The sequence below is a fragment of the Diabrotica undecimpunctata genome, chromosome 8 (assembly GCF_040954645.1).
Source record: "Diabrotica undecimpunctata isolate CICGRU chromosome 8, icDiaUnde3, whole genome shotgun sequence".
Lineage (NCBI taxonomy): Eukaryota > Metazoa > Arthropoda > Insecta > Coleoptera > Chrysomelidae > Diabrotica > Diabrotica undecimpunctata.
This window is the reverse complement of record NC_092810.1, coordinates 88235807-88252776: the sequence shown is the minus strand read 5'-3', so window position 1 is coordinate 88252776 and position 16970 is coordinate 88235807. Positions and strand designations below refer to the sequence as shown.

General features: G+C 33.3%; 1 protein-coding gene across 1 annotated transcript in view; it reads right to left on the bottom strand.

Annotated features, from left to right (window-relative positions):
* LOC140447740 (uncharacterized) overlaps window positions 1-16970 on the bottom strand; it is a 399971-nt gene that overhangs the window by 147672 nt on the left and 235329 nt on the right. The window contains exons 9-11 of the mRNA XM_072540569.1: window positions 8629-8875; window positions 7921-8127; window positions 7494-7797 (exon numbers count right to left, since the gene is read on the bottom strand). Coding sequence (XP_072396670.1) covers window positions 7494-7797; window positions 7921-8127; window positions 8629-8875 — 758 coding nt within the window. The remainder of the gene's footprint in view (window positions 1-7493; window positions 7798-7920; window positions 8128-8628; window positions 8876-16970) is intronic.

Here is a 16970-nt window from a genome sequence, read left to right as displayed (position 1 = left end):
GAAGCGTCTGTGTATATATGATAGGATTTAGAAAATTTTGTTAGTTTGTTGATGAAAGTATTTTTTATTAAGGAGTGTGGAGTATCGTTCTTTCTGAAGATATTTAAGGAATGCTTAATGTCCAAGGAGGAGGAATTTTTATGAAGTTGGAATAGGTATTTGGTATCGGAATTTGTAAAGTTCTAAGGGTTTGCCTAACTCTTTCGTAGAATGGCGGTTTCATGTTCCTATTTTCAGTGTATAGGTTTTTAAAACGATCAGTAAATATGTTACTTCTAGATGGATTATTTGGATTAGAATTAACAGCAAATGTGTATGTGAGCGATAAGTGCATCCTTCTATATTTAAAAGTGATGGCTCTCCAGTTTCTGCTTGTAAACTTTCTATTGGGCTGGTCTGAAATGCTTCTGTAGCTATTCTTAATGCCGTATTTTGAATTACGTCAAGGTGGTGTAATAAGTATTCTTTAGCAGATGCATATACTATGGAACCGTAATCTATTGTTGATCTAATAAGGGTTTTATAAACATGGATTAAGCAGTTATAGTCAGCTCCATAGTTTTTATTAGAAAGAGTTTTCATAAGATTAATTCCATTTTGGTATGTTTTTTTTATTTGTAGAATGTGTTTTTTCCATGTGAGTTTCGTATCAAAAATCATCCCTAAGAACCTAATGTCATCGGCATAATTCAGGATTTGGTTACATAATTTTAGTTGCGGTTTAATCGGATCAAGTTTTTTTGAAAATAACAAACACTTTGATTTGCTGAGTGAAAACTGCAATCCTGTTTTCTTCGACTAGTTTTCGAGTTCATGAAGTGAGGTTTGTAAGTGACACTGTACTGATGAGATGTTTTTTCCTGAAGATACTAATACCAGATCATCCGCATATAATCTGCCACGAACTAAGTTGGAGTTTGATGCTATAATATTATTCATGGCAATTAAAAATAACGTTGCGCTTATTACAGATCCCTGAGGGATGCCATTAGCTTGACGTCTTGTTGAAAATGTGTAGTGGTTGACTCTTACTTGAAAATTGCGTTGTTTAAGGAAATTTGAAATGAAATTAATGATATTACCTCTAATATTCCAAGTGTGTAATGATCTGAAAATATGGTAACGCCATGCTGTGTCAAATGCTTTTGTAATGTCTATGAATACTGCAATAGTTTCCTGCTTATTCGCGAAAGATTCAAGAATATCAGATTCTAAATTAATGAGGTTATCAGTAGTAGTTCGATTTTGTCGAAATCCACTTTGCTCGTTAACCAGGAGGTGATTTTCTTCTAATATCCATAGCAATCTTTTATTAACTATTTTTTCCATGACTTTGCACATTACAGTGGTGAAAGAGATGGGTCTATATGAGGAAATTTTACTTCGTGCATTGTTAGGTTTGAGAATAGGTATAATTATTGAATCACTCCAGGAAGTTGGAAAGACATTATTTAACCATATTCGATTGAAAATTTTTAGAAGGGTACACTTAGTATTGACTGGCAGTTTTTCCAAGAATACTAAAGGTATATTATCGGGTCCAGGAGCAGAGTTTTTTGTTGTATTAAGGGCAAAGTTAAGTTCATCTAAGGTTAAAGGAATATTGAGGGAACTATTATCTCTATCTTCACAATCGAGCTGTTGTTTTTCTGTGATGATTTTGTGTTGTATAAACTTTTTTTTCGAAGTATGTAGCAAAAGCATCAGCTATTTCGTTAGGTTTTGTTATTAAATTAGTATTATGAGTAATAAAAGGCACTTGGTAAAATTTGTTTTTCCTGATATTTTACGAATATTGGACCAGACTGTAGATAAAGGTGTTGTACTGTTTATATTTGAGATAAATTTCCTCCAGTTGGTTTTTCGAGCATTTTTTGTTATATATCGAGCATGTGCTCTCTTTTTTGTGTATTCAGTTATGTTAGTTATGTTACTATGTTTTTTCATTCTATTAAAAGAAGCTTTATATTGCTTGATTGCATTTTGACATTCTGTATTCCACCATGGTAGAGGTCTGTGTTTCCTTAATATTTTAGTTTTTCCTATATGTGTTTCTGCTGCGTATGTAATAATATTCATGAAAATGTTGAGAGTTTCATTTATATCAGTATTTTCAAAACTAGATTTTTGTGATTCTATGTCTGTTTCTATGGCATCAGCATACTTGTCTCAATTAGCGTTTTTCATGTTCAATTTTCGGACTGGTTGGTATTCAGAGATAGTGTCATCAGAAAATACAGAAATTTTTATTGGGTAATGGTCGCTCCCATATAAAAAGGGTAGGAAAATCTGGTTGGTTTTCCATCATTGAGAATGTTTAAATTTTCTTCAGTTAACAAGTCTTCGATTAGTCTGCCTTTGATATTAAAATTTGTTGAGCCCCACATTGGGTTGTGACTATTGAAATCTCCTATTAGCCTGGGCATAGGTGTTTGTGAAATGAGTGCTTTTAAGTCGGTTAAGGTGAGAAGTGTATTTGGGGGAGTATAAATGCAACATACATTAATGCATTGAGACGGCTACAGCTTCGATGTCTGTTTTTAGAGGAATCGTTTGTACTTAAAGAGTATTTTTAACATAAGTGGCCACTCCAGCACTTGCTTTTTCCTGCTTGTTTCTATTTTTATAAAATGTTGAAATATTTTTAAATGTGTGGCAATATTGATCTTTGAAATTCGTTTCTTGGAGGCAAATGATAGCGGGGGTAATATCATTAATTAAAAGTTTTAGCATTTCATAATGGGTATAAAACCCATTTATGTTCCACTGTAATAAATTGAATGTTATAGTTGTAATTATTGAATGTTCAGTTCCTGGGATAATTCAGTCGATGTATCCGTATCAGGTTCTTCATCCTCGTAGCTGTCTTTTGAGAGCTGTCTCGTAATTTTTTTGTTTAGCTTTGTACATTTCAATTTTAATGAGCGCTCGGATGCATATGAATGAATTTTGGTTAAAAGTTGTCTAAATCCTGGAATGTCTACTGTATATTTATTTATAACACTGATAACATCTTTTGTTCCATGAGTGTTTTCAAATAAATCAACTGTTTCCTCAAAAGTTAATATTTTCTTTTCGGAATTGAATAATTCTTTAATTGGTTGCATTAGCGTTTCTAACGGTATTGTTGGTATTTTTGTTTTTACTCTTTTTTGTTTCTGAGTTGGCTTTGAAAATACATCGTCACTAGCTGATGTCTCAATCGGGGGTGATATTGCTTCAGATACAGTTCGTTTGGAGGACGATTTAGATGTATGTATTTTCCTCGTTGAATACGCTAAATAATTTTGGTGCTGGATTCTCTTTATTTTCATTAACCGAGAAAGAATTATTGTTTAGGCTGGAAGATGAAGGCTGGTTAGTTATGATTATGTGAGATGATAGGGCTGATGAGGTGGGCATATTTGGTTTGGATATCACTGGCATTGTATTATCTGTAGTTGATGTATCAAGAGATGTTAGGTTGGTTGTAGATAATATTTTTGTTAGTGACGTTGAATTATTTGTTATGTTTGTAGAGGTGCATTTTGTTAAAGGTGTAATAGCAGTCGTTTCTGTTGAAGTCACTGTAGTAGATTCGTTTCTGTTTGAAAGTGTAGCAGTTGGGACAGCTGTGTCTGAGTGATTTACATTTACTAAGCAACTACTAGAAATATGGCCATGTTGTTTGAAAAAGAAACATAAGTTGTCTAGTGTCAAAAAAATTCGATTGTTAGTATCTTCATGAGTTATTAAAATGGAGTCGGGAATTGGGCCTGTGGGTGGAGATACGTAAATATGTCGACGGAAACTGAGTATATGTTTGTATTCAGGATTGTTGGTTCCTATTCGCAAAAATGACATTGATGAAGTTGGTTTTAGCCCTAAGATCAGTAGTTCGTTTTCTATTATCTTATGCGGGATAGTGGGAGAAACATTGGATATTAGGAGTCTTTCACTTGGAGTAATTAGTCTACGGACTTGAATTTGTGTATTGCTTACAGTCATGAAACCTCTGCTGTTTGAAAAAAAAACATCTACGACTTGTTTGGTTGAGAAATAAATAGATACGATTGTTGGTGATTCTTGATGAAAAAAGAATGTGTTTTGGACTAACTAGAGATCCTACCGCTAACAAGTATTCTTCTTATTTAACATCATTGAGAGAATTAAAAACTATTGCTTGTAGCTTGGATGGATAGATCGGTTCTTGTTGTTTGCTGGCTGCAGCTGAGTAAGATACAGATTTTTGTGATGTGGATTGCGATAATAATTCATCGCTATGATTACCATTTGATTTTCCTAAGTACGGACCTGTTCCGCTTCGGGTTTTGGTAATTGTCTTTAACAACAAAAAAACTGGTGTCGATCAAAGACTGGTGATATTTATTGATGGTTTTATAAAATTCTTTGGTGATGAATTACTTATTAATAGAAAAATATGTACTCACAGAAAATGTTTTTCTATACACACTGAACTAACACTATTATACTTGATGTTAACGTAGTGTAAGAATTCTATGATTGGTTTTTATAAGTTAAATTTACTAATTTGTCAGGAACGATCAGAAAGCATGTGTGATATCAATCTCTAATAACAAATTGTTTATTAAGAATCTGCTTTCTAAGATCATTGGTTGTAAAAGTTTACAAAACAATGCTCATTTCTCACAATTACGAGATCTATATGTTTCTATATCAAATGCATACAACTCTCTTATGAATCTAAATTTCTCACCTGAAAGATTGTTAAATTTGATTTTGATTTATCTTCTTCTTATTATTGCACCGTCTCCTTTGGGATGCACTTATACTGTTTAATGTGAGTCTACCAGTTCTTTCATTTCACTCATCTGTTACCTTATAAATCTCCATATTTGTTTTGGTTGACCATAGAAATATTTACTACTCCAATGTTTTGTAAATATCCCTCAATGCTTTTTGTTTATTTTTTTTTACTAATTCGTGACTTTCGATTCTTATTACTCGTAAGCTTCTATCGTTCTTAATGCCATATCCAGCGTTTCCTAAACTTATTTTTCCGTGGCCCGGTTATTTTTGTACTTATCCTTCGTGACCCACTCATTTTTTTTGCGTACTCTAGTGTGTGTACAAGAAAATATGTTTAAATATTCATTACAGTTTTATATATTTTAATAAAGAATCATTAACTCAAACAAAAATGTAATAAAACAAAATAAAAATCAAATACTTGATTAATGAGAAGTATGCAGTTGTTTCTGGTCAACTAAAAACTTCACGTTTGAAAGAAAATATGTTAATTTTATCCTCAGGTCCGGTTCGACTTTCAAACGGTTCCTATATTTATTTTTGAGTGTTGAAAACCCTGCTTCACACTTATAAGTCGTAACAAAAGTAATTAGAAACTCTATCGCTTCTTCTGCTAAAACTAGGTACTCCTAATGGCAAGACATCTATCTAAAAAATCTATCAGTGGTATTTTGTCAAATATGTATTTGAGTGCCCTATCACACGATAGTTCAATTACTGACTCAATAACTAAATCCGAAAGTCCTGTCTCGGATTCTATGTCCGTTGTAAATGGATTCCTTATCCATGCTTTGTTGCTGTCTTACTTACAAGGAAAAATAGTTACACTCCTTTAAGTGACCTATAATATTCAATATTATCTGTCATCTCCACAATCCTACGCTTCACTGTGTTATTTGATAGAGCCAGCGAATTCACTTGCTTTTCCTGCTTTTTTCACATATCCGAGATATTACTATTTTCATTGTTGAAGCTATTAATTTCTCGGCAATTGTGTGAGGATAACCGGTTTCAACAATTAATTTTGATATTTCATAAGAAGCCAGTACAAGGTTTTCAGATTGAGCGTCCTGAGAAAAATTTAAAGTCAAATAGTCCTTTTGGTAGCTATTAATTCTCTCTTTTTATTTTTATTGCTATTTCACTGTATTGCTGGTGCTTCAATTTTAAGTGCCGCTTCAATTTTGAAGGTTTCATGGAACGATTTAAAAGTGTAGCATAACAAATAACACGTAATGGTTTATCATCAGTATCTTTTATAAAACCGAACTGTAAGTAATCTTCAGAAAATTGTCGGGTCCAGGACTCCTTCTTCTTTTTTGTGATAACTGCGGATCGAGCGGCCGTTTGTAATTACCACTAGTACTTACCTCTGGATGGACATTACTCGACTGTCTATTATTATTGTCGCCACTGTGAAAGCAGTGGCGTCAGTCAGAGCGCGACCTTAAAAAGCTAGATGTGAAAGGGTGGTGCGAGGCGACCCGGCATTTTGATTTCGTCGGCCGGTACCGGGTCGCGACCTACCATTTGGGAAACGTTGCCCTATACTTCAGAGATACCGTTTTCTTCTTAGCGCTTGGGTGACAACAGAATAGTAAAAATACTACTAATACTACTCGTATTACTAAGGATTTTCATTGTGTACTTCACACAAATGTTCTCTTCAGCTCTTTCTATATTGCCAAACTGTATTTCGGTGCCTTCTTCTTAACGGAATCCATTCTGTAAATTAATACAGTATTCTGAGTCCACTCTGAGGGCATGTTCATACCAAGCTAGTCTTTTTTCCCCTGTATGTTCGATTATTATTATTCGTATATATAAATAGATTTTTAAATATTATTGCGTTATTATATATGCGTTATTTATTGTGGCCCATCTTGTGGCTCTACAGTTTCTCCTTAGAAATTCAATCTCTGTTCCTCTTATTTTCTATTGTTATTCGGTCTTATGTATACATGTACTATATTCTTGCATCCATTTTGTCTGTAAACCTTTTTCATTCTCAAACATTTTATGTATTATGTTTCGTTTAATATTTCTCCGGAATCTTCGGGGTTTTTGTTGTTTAATGTTTTGATTGCATTTTTAACTTTTATGAAATACATTTCTATTTCGTCATCTGCATGGTTTCCTTACTGCTTTATAATTTGTTCCATAAATTGAAAAGATCAGTTGTTTATAGTACTCCTGCCATTTATGTTCTTTGATTTGGAAAATCTGTATTGTACCCGACTTTTTTTAAGAGAATTCAGGACATGCCATTACACTGCCTTTCTAGTTCCGCCAATGTGTTATTCTATCTCTACACACGTTTTTACCATATTTCATTATTTTCTTCTATTTATTTATTACTCTCTTTTTACTTCTCTTTTTTTATTCATGTTTTTATTCTTGTGGTAGTAAAAATAGCGAAATAAATCACCCACTCGAGGCTAATAAACAGGAAAGTCAAGAAAAGATGATCAGACAATATCTAAAACCGAGGAATGATCAGAAAGATACATAGGCAAATATGCCTATATAGAAACAAGAGGAAGAATATTACATAACATTCAAAACGTCAAATTGTTTCTACTTTAGGACTTAATAACTTTAAAAATTAAAATTTATTATAAAAATAAAAGGTGATATTATTAATTTGGTCCAGGAATTCATCTAATATTACACGTTTATTTCTTAACCAAGTAATTAACAACTGAAGATTAAAATATACTTACGCTTCACAATCATCCAATCCACTGCTCTGACTATAGCAGAAATCCATCATCAGATCATCACTGGCGATACTCTCACACGGACTCAGTGTGTCCAGAGATCCAGTTCTGTTAATGGAAAATTTTTTGTTTTTGGTACTTAGCGGGCTATTTTCCACGCCTGACGGTATTCTTCGTCTAGACTTTGGAGTAGAGTCCATTAGAGTTTCCGAACTAATATCGTTATTTAGTGGATGAGTACAATCTTCAAACATCAGAGCGGGTTGGTCTGCTATTTCGTCGTCTATGAGGAAATCATCTTTTCCACCTGGAAAACAAAATCAGTAGAGACGTTTCAGTTTAAAAGTTATGTATACAATTGTTTTATTGGATACACTCGCGACTAATTGTAATTTTTATAATATTCATATAATTACAAACATATACTTACTATTATTCAAGTTATCATTATCATCTGAGATGGATAAAGAATTTGATGCATTTGTAGGAGTGCCAGGACTAGGCGGTGTCAACTTTTCGTTTATATCCTTTGAGTTAGATGAACTACGGTTTAATTTCCGCCTAATTTCTTCTGACTCAGAAAAGCTCATTACACTATCAACGGGAGAAAGCAATGTTTCGTCATCCAAAAGGGTTCCTGGAATAAAAATATTAAGCTCATATACTATATTTTACAGATTGGTAAATTCAGTAATCGGATTCATGCAGTGAAATTTAACTAAACCTACAATTACGCCTTTGTACTTTTTCAGAAGTTTTTTATTAATGTGTTTTTCAAAACGTAATATAAATTATTATCAATTTTGTTTGGATACATTTCTTTTAACATTTGTGAACATTTAATGAATAGGTTGGTATCAAACGTAGTACTCTAATGTTCATTTTTCGAAGAGGGATGTGTAAGTTCCCTTAAAGTGAAATCCTCTAAAATCGACATCGTGTCACGTTTTTAAAACTCAATATTTTCAACATATTCTCTAAAGATTATTAAACCTTGATATGTGCATTAAATATACATCATTTTATCTCAAAAATCTTTACTTCTTTGTAGTTTTTGTTAACTATGGTATACAGTCAACCATTGGGATTTCACTTTTAATTTTTTTTTAATTAATGAATCATACTACAAAAGTGTTACCTGGATTGCTGGCAACTGCTGCAAATTTTGGATCTTCAATGGTCAACATCACGTTCTTGACTTCTCTGGTACTCGTGGCGAAGGCTTTAGATAAGGAACTATTCATTAGACTGTGCAAGCTCGCGTTTATAACCGTTGCAGAGATTGGCATTTGTACAGGCGCGACTTCATGATTTTTATCTTTACTTTCATCGCTAGAACTAAGCGAAAAACTGACGTCATCTGCCATGGCTTCTCCTCCGTGTAACTGAAAGTATAATAAAAAATATATCATCAGAGACACCGGAGCCCTCATATATTATATACTTATAGAAAAATAAAGTTCTGGGTATCTGTACGAACGGCTATCCTGTTCGCATGGGCATGAAGACTACAAAATTCACTAAAAACCAAAGAACAACGATAATAAGAAGTACAATATGATAATATCGAACTATTGGATGGTTATCAGGATCAGATAATTTTAATCAAGGCACCTTAAATATATTGTAAAAGATTCTTAAGTCCAAAATAACAAGCGACGATATGGATGTCAAGAACAAAGACTATCTTACTGGCAACTGTAAGAATTTGTTGTAAATTATTATAATGAACGGCATAATTTATTAGATACTCAATTACGAGCTAATTGATAAATTAAACTTCTCCATACTGACCATTTTTCGTATTATAAATACATCCTTGATACTATGCTTAAAAATAACAACTACAAGCTATATCGGAACCGTATTGTGCTCACAAACTAACCCGTGCAACATAATAGATCAGATCTCATACAAGTGAAGAAACAAAGCTGACATACAACGCTTATTGAATATGGTGACATTTACCCACAACAATGTACGTGTTAAATACAACGGAGAAATCAAGACAATGGAGAATGGAACGACAGAAGATACATGTTACCCTCTTACTACTGGTGTCATTACGAAATGCCTCCTAGAGAAAATCAACAGTTTGTGTATCTCTTTATCAGATCGTGCAAAAATCGGTACTGTTCACAAAGTCCAGATGCGTCAGAAAATTTGTGTGAGATACTCCAAAATACTAGGTCTAGTGTAGATTTTATTTTTTTTGTATCTGGTATGAATTTTGAACATTAAGCCTATCGTCATGTTGCATAGCTTAAATCACTGATAATACATCTATGACATTATACCTAAAGATAGCATCCTGGGTCTGATCGTCTTATAGTCACAGGAGACCGTCTTTGGATCTTGACTCTACACGGAGTTACTACTCCATTAACAGAGGGTATTAGACTCATATAAGACTCACTTTGAGATGTGGTGCTACAGGAGAATCCACAGAATATCGTGGACTGAAAAAGTAACTAATATAGCGGTGTTACAAAGAATGAAGAAAGAATGTGATATCATAAGAACTGTTAAAATTAGAAAGATTCAATATCTGGGTCATATAATGAGGGGCGAGAAGTACGTATTACTTAGATTAATCATGCAAGGGAAGATACAAGGGAAGAGAAATCCAGGACGACGCAAAATATCCTGGCTAAGAAATTTGAGAGAGTGGTTCGGTTGCAGCTCATTAGAATTATTCAGAAGCGCGGCCAATAAAATTAAAATAGCGATGATGATTTCCAATCTCCGATAGAAGAAGGAACCTGAAGAAGATGAGACTCATGTTGGAGGAGAACAGGGCGAGCCGAAACTGAAGGATACTACTACTGCAGTGGAGCTGAAGGTGATTCAAGCGGAAGGTTTCCCTATCAGACATTTCGCCATAGAAGTACATGAGATTCCCCAGCCACAGTGATGGCAGCTCGTCTAGGCAGGGGGGTATCAGAAATCATGTAACCTGGTTCTCCAGGTTGGGGGGTTGGGAGTGGGCGTGGATCTAACAACCTTACCCCAGAAAACAATTACTCGTTACGAACACTTCGAATTTAAGAGCTATGCTCCAACTTGATAAAATAATGGAAGTTGTGAATGAAATTCAAAAGTAGAAAATAGTTGTAGGCACTGCAAGAAGTTAGGTGGTGTGGAAATAGGTAGAAATATACGAGCGGGATTTTCATTACAGTGGATCAGAAAATAGGGTAGAACTAAAAGGAATATGATTCAGTATTTATAGTAAAATGAGATGGTTGTATATGTTTTGAACCTTTAGGTGACATATATTGCAAAATTGCATATATGCATTATTTCGGCGTATGCTGTTACTGATGATGAAGTAAAACTGATAAAAGTAGAGAAGAAACGGTAAAGCCCCGGATAGGACCATCTGAAATGAGATAAATTAACTTTTACGAACTACATAGATCAGGGAAATAGGATTTTTTCCTGCCACTGAATCGGCAATGCAAACGACAGTTGTTTTGAGTATGTAACAGTCGTTACTTTTATTACAATTTATATTAAAATAATAAACAATTTATATTAAAATAATTTCAGAGATGTAGTATGGGTTGCCTAACTTTAAGTGTTCATTTGCCCATTAAGTGTGTATTTTTAATAATTTAAGTTGTCACTCTGATCTAATTTGGTACCATTGCGAACCAAAGAGATGACAGGAGATGAGGGGGAAGTGGAAACTGGCTCTTCTTGGTTAATTAACTGTGAATTAAAATTCACTTTTAATCGAGAGTTTGAAGTGGTACAAAGGTGGTAGTTAGCGAAAGAAAATCCAATTAATGCATAGAATTTCCTTCACTTCAAGAAGTTAAATATTCTAAGTATAACCATAACAATTTAATTGACGGTGTTTTCGGAAACTCGGGAGGTTGAAGTGAAATTTCTAGCACGGAATCGATTAGCTATCTGGTAAATTATTATTTTTTTTATATTATAAAAACTAACTTTTTGTTCCCACATCCCACATCCTTAAGGTATTCAGAATCACCTTGGGTCACGAATTCAAGCATAGTATGGCCGCTTACAATCATTCTGGCATGAATCTGATTAAAATTCTGAATTTTCCGTAAATCTTTAACATCTATTACAATTTCCACAGATATTTTAATGAACATTAGAGTATTTTATCTATATCCTATTATTCAGATTCATTATTTCATATTTTAATATAGTATTTTGTTCAAGGCCATTATTTTTTTACTCTATCTGAAGCAAGGTCACGCTACATCCGATTGGATGGGTTTTTTTTATCTACTATAATTATCTTTTTGCTCCGGTTTCTTATGCTGAAAGAAACTTTCCTCACTTCTTCTTTGATTTCTTTTTTATCAATGTTGAGATTAGAAGTAACGGGGAATTGTTTTCAGCCACCTACCATGGAATTATAAATTTCCCTCAGAACATCCGAGGGAGAGTACCACTTCAACTCTATTAGAATCAGGGTCATTGGGACAAGCCAGGGAGTATTGTCTACTCCACCCTCATTTTTTCTCCAGCCTGCACCTAGAGGTAGGGCAGGACCGTAATCATCGGAACTGAGCCAATTAGCACCAGCTCCGTGCTAATTTCGGACCTCAAGGAGGACTTCGCTGGGACACCGAAGCCATTCGGGAGTATCCTTCCAGACAACTGTTTCACCTAGGAGGACAGTTGGTTTTTGATTCAGAACTATATATATATATATATATATATATATATATATATATATATATATATATATATATATATATATATATATATATATATATGTATATCTTGTTTCACCAGTTATAGTTTTTTTTTTTTATAACATATATATATATATATATATATATATATATATATATATATATATATGTATATCTTGTTTCACCAGTTATAGTTTTTTTTTTTTATAACATATATATATATATATATATATATATATATATATATATATATATATATATATATTAATTAATTAATATAACTCCCCTTGGTGTAAGGTATCGGTAAGTTTGAGCTCAAATTCTACCCAGAGATTATCTTCCATTGTTTTTTTTGTATTAACCATTTATTTCATTATTAACTTTAATTATTTTATTATGTGTTTACTTAACTAATTTTTTTATATTTCATCTTGCGTTATTAACTCTGGCTATTATCCCTTCAGGATAATAGACCGTTTCAATTGTTTAACTTGGCTTGTTCCCATTTATGTATTATTTTGTTTATATTTGAATTTGGAGGTGTTTAACAATATTGTTGGTCATATTGTAGGTTAGTATGATATATTTACTTGGCTATACGTTCTTCCAACGTTAGCATTATTTTGTTTAAGGTTGTTTTTTAACCTAGATGTAGGTTGTACACTCTATATCAGAGTTATTCTGTGTAGTTTTCAACTTTTTATTATAGTTGTTTTCAACATTCTTTTTTTTAAAATATTATATTGTGAAATTTTCATATACTTTTTGGTAACTTAGAGATTGTCAAAATCTAAGAAGTTATATTTAATAAACTTGAATTTGTTTTGCATATAATTTTTTATTAATATTTCCTTACCTTTTTACATTTACAGCATTTTTGTTTATTACATCAACTTTAATTAATATTAGCAGTATACGATACCTGGAAGAGTGACCGTTACTCTTTTTAGAGTAGTATCCCTCTTCTGGCGCCCTCAATTTGTTTTCTTTGTTAATTTTCATTATATCTATTCATTTTTCTTATCTTCTTTTCTATCCATCATACATATTTTCCTGATTTACTGTCTTTAAAAGGCATGCAAATTGGCCGTATCCATCCTTGAGTTTCTAGTGGTCATTCTCCTGCCTACATTGCTAGCCTAGCCACATTCCGTTCAATATTTTTTTTTCATACTTCTTTACTTAATTGTTATCTATTTTATCCCCTATATATAGACCACTCTTCTTATACCTCTCTCCTCCTACACACCCCAGTTATTTTGCTACATCGGCGTCCCAACGCGGTGCCTTTTCCAAGTTTTTGGTTTTAAGACAGTAGCTTTTAGCTGATTTTTTTTTCTTACTTGAGTTTTTGTATTTTTGCTTTTTCTTTTTTTTACTCATATTATTGCTGATTTATTCTATCTTTAAATTTTTTATTAATACTAAACAGGTATATTTATACTGCTGTATTGATTTATTAGTTTTATTTATTAGATTTATTAGTTATTAATATTTTGAGACCTCAGTGATAGGTTATAGTAGTACAACTTACATTCTAGGTTAATTGAATTTTGTATTTTTATTGAGAACTTATATTTACTTACTTACCTACACATACTTATATCGTATATTATATAAACTTTTATTCCTACAGCCAACAGTATTATACTTATAGGTACTATTAATTGTTGCATATATATTAATATTTGGTTTAGAATAGTTATAATTTACATATAACTAGAAATTATTTTGAGTATTTTAGTAAGATAACTAAGGTATTTATTTGATTATATATATATATATATATATATATATATATATATATATATATATATATATATATATAATATATATATATATATATATATATATATATATATATATATATATATATATATTATTTTTGCTGGCTATTTTGATCTTGGTGGTGTGTTGCTAATAATTTGTCCACATTTTTTTTACAACTTAGGTATAATTAATAATTAGTATTTCATATTTCTGATCTTGGTATCACTTTGTCCATATTTTTCCTCTCATCATGTGTGCTTTTAAAGTTGAGCATCTTTTGGTAAACGAATTGGATTACGAATTGAATGTTAGGGGTATAACGCCTGCAGAGTCGGCAAAGGTTGAAGACAAACGCAAGCTTTTGCGTGGAGATTTAAAGCAGAAACAGGACAATAGGAGTTTTACTCAGATTTCTGCTACACACATCCCTTTCGATGACCAACAGAAAGGAATATCCGAAACCTTAGATGATTTGTCGACGAGAATAGGAGATTTCAGGGGAACTGTACAAGATAACTTGTATGCGCGACTAACTTCTCGTTTAGCTCACATTTCTGGCCGCGTACATTTGTTACATTGCACTACTGAAGAGCAGGAATCTTTTAAAAAGACTGTTTCTCTGAGAATACTTACATTGGAGGGTGAACTTGATTCTAGAGTTAATTACATTGTTACATCTACTCCTAATGCTCCAGTCAATGTAGTTCCTAGCTTCGCATACTCCAAACCTGTGCAAGTACACAAATGGGGTGTTTCATTTTCTGGTGAAAAACAGCACACTGATGTGATGTCATTTATAGAAAGGGTTGAATGTCTTCGTGTTTCTAGAGGTGTCTCTGAAGAGGATTTGTTTGCTGCTTCTGCTGAACTGTTCACCGGTACAGCTTTTACATGGTTCATGAATAATAGAGGTAGTTTTTCTTGTTGGTCTGATCTGGTACACAAATTGAAGTCAGATTTTCTTCCTTACTCATTCCAGGATGATCTATTGGACCAAATCAAAAACCATAAGCAGAAACCTGGAGAATCTGTCACCATGTTCATTAACACTATTTTGGGCATGTGTAGCCGCTTGGAGACTTCTTTATCAGATTCTGCTAAGATAAAAATTATTCTTAAATGTCTGTTACCTTTTTATCATCAACAGCTAGCTCTTATGGACATCCAAACTATTGATGACCTTACTGTAAAGTGTAAACGTTTAGAGGAAACGTGATCCTGGTCCTCTCAGTCTTCATCCACATCTCGACCTTCTTCTAATTTTTCTTCTCAGCCAAACTCTTTTAGTCATCGTTCTTGGCAAAATAAGGGCCCTGAACGTAATGTGTCAGTTGTAAGTTCTATCGTCTGCTGGAATTGTCGTCAGTCTGGTCATTCGTTTGTTGAATGTTCGATCCCTCGCACTCGTATTTTCTGCCATGGTTGTGGTAGGGAAAACACTCTAAAGAGAAATTGTTTTAAGTGTTCGGGAAACGAATTGTCGGAGGTCCGTCCCCTGAGCGTTTCTCCGTCCACCATACAATCAGGGAATCAAACCCAAACTTCAAACGAGACCGCTGGTCCAAGCACATCCAGCAACCCAAACCCATCTCCGAGTCGGAAAGGGAAAGGGGTAACTTTCAAAAAAGCAAAGCACACCACAGGACAAAATCAGTCCCGAAATTAACTACTAATCATGAAACGTTGAATCCGCCTGTTTTAAGTGATCACAGATGGTCAACTACCAATTCTTCTTTACCCAGTAGCGTTAAACACAATTCTAATGATTACAGTAGTGAAATAGTTCCATTATCAGTATCAACTTCTAGGTTTGTTGATGATGATGATATGTCTATGGTTGTACCATATAATATTTATAACCAATCAAATACTTTAGATTTAGATTTAAATTCTTTAAGAAGTTAGGAAGGTTAATGATAATAGGCCTTATTTACCCATTAAGATTTTAGGACAAGCATGCTTAGCGTTGTTAGATAGTGGCTCTAATATTTCACTGATAGGTGCACATTCGTTACATCTATTGAAAAATGCAACTTCTTCCAATATGCCCATTTCATCTTTACAGGTATCTACTGCAGATGGTACAGTTCAGTCTATTACAGGCAAACTTCAAACTGAAATCACTGTTGCAAATATATGTAGAGAAATCACTTTTTATGTTATTCCTTCTGTACAGAATACTATAATTTTAGGCATTTTTCAATGCTTTCAATAGCACGTTAAGTTGTTCTGATTTTTCGTTTTCAATTTCTGAATTTAATTTAGCTACTTTGAGTGCTATTCATGATTTTTCTAGTCTATCTAGTTCTGAACAAAGGCAATTAGAGAACATGATCTCTAAATTTACTATTCTTTCTTCTAAAGACAAACTAGGTCGTACGTCTTTAATATCTCACACTATTGAGGTGGGAAATCCCACTCCTTTTAGACTTTATCAGTATCCCATACCTCAAGCATGGCAGGCTGATTTAGAAACAGAGGTCGATTCGATGCTCTCGTTAAACATCATAGAACCTTCTACCTCGTCTTACTGTAGCCCTCTATGGTTAACGAAAAAGAAGGATGGATCCTTTAGGATCTGCTTTGATGGTCGGAAATTGAACAGTATTACCACTAACCGGGATGCTTATCCTATCCCCAGAATAGATGTGATTTTGAGCAAACTTCAGAATGCCAAATACATCTCTTCTATTGATTTGTCTAAGGCCTTCTTACAGATCCCATTGAGTGAAGAGAGCAAGAAGTATACTGCTTTTGCCGTCAGTGGCAAAGGACTATTTCAATTTGTCACTATGCCTTTTGGTCTTGTTTCTGCTCCCCAGACAATGTGTCGTCTGATGGATTTAGTCATTGGTCCTCAGTTAGAGCCCTATGTTTTCTATTATCTGGATGATATTTTAGTTGTTACTCCTGATTTTTCCCTTCATATGGAAATTTTAGATAAGTTGTTTTTACGCCTTAAGGAAGCTAATCTAACGATTAATTTAGATAAGTGTCAGTTTTGCCGTCCTAGTCTTAAGATTTTGAGTTA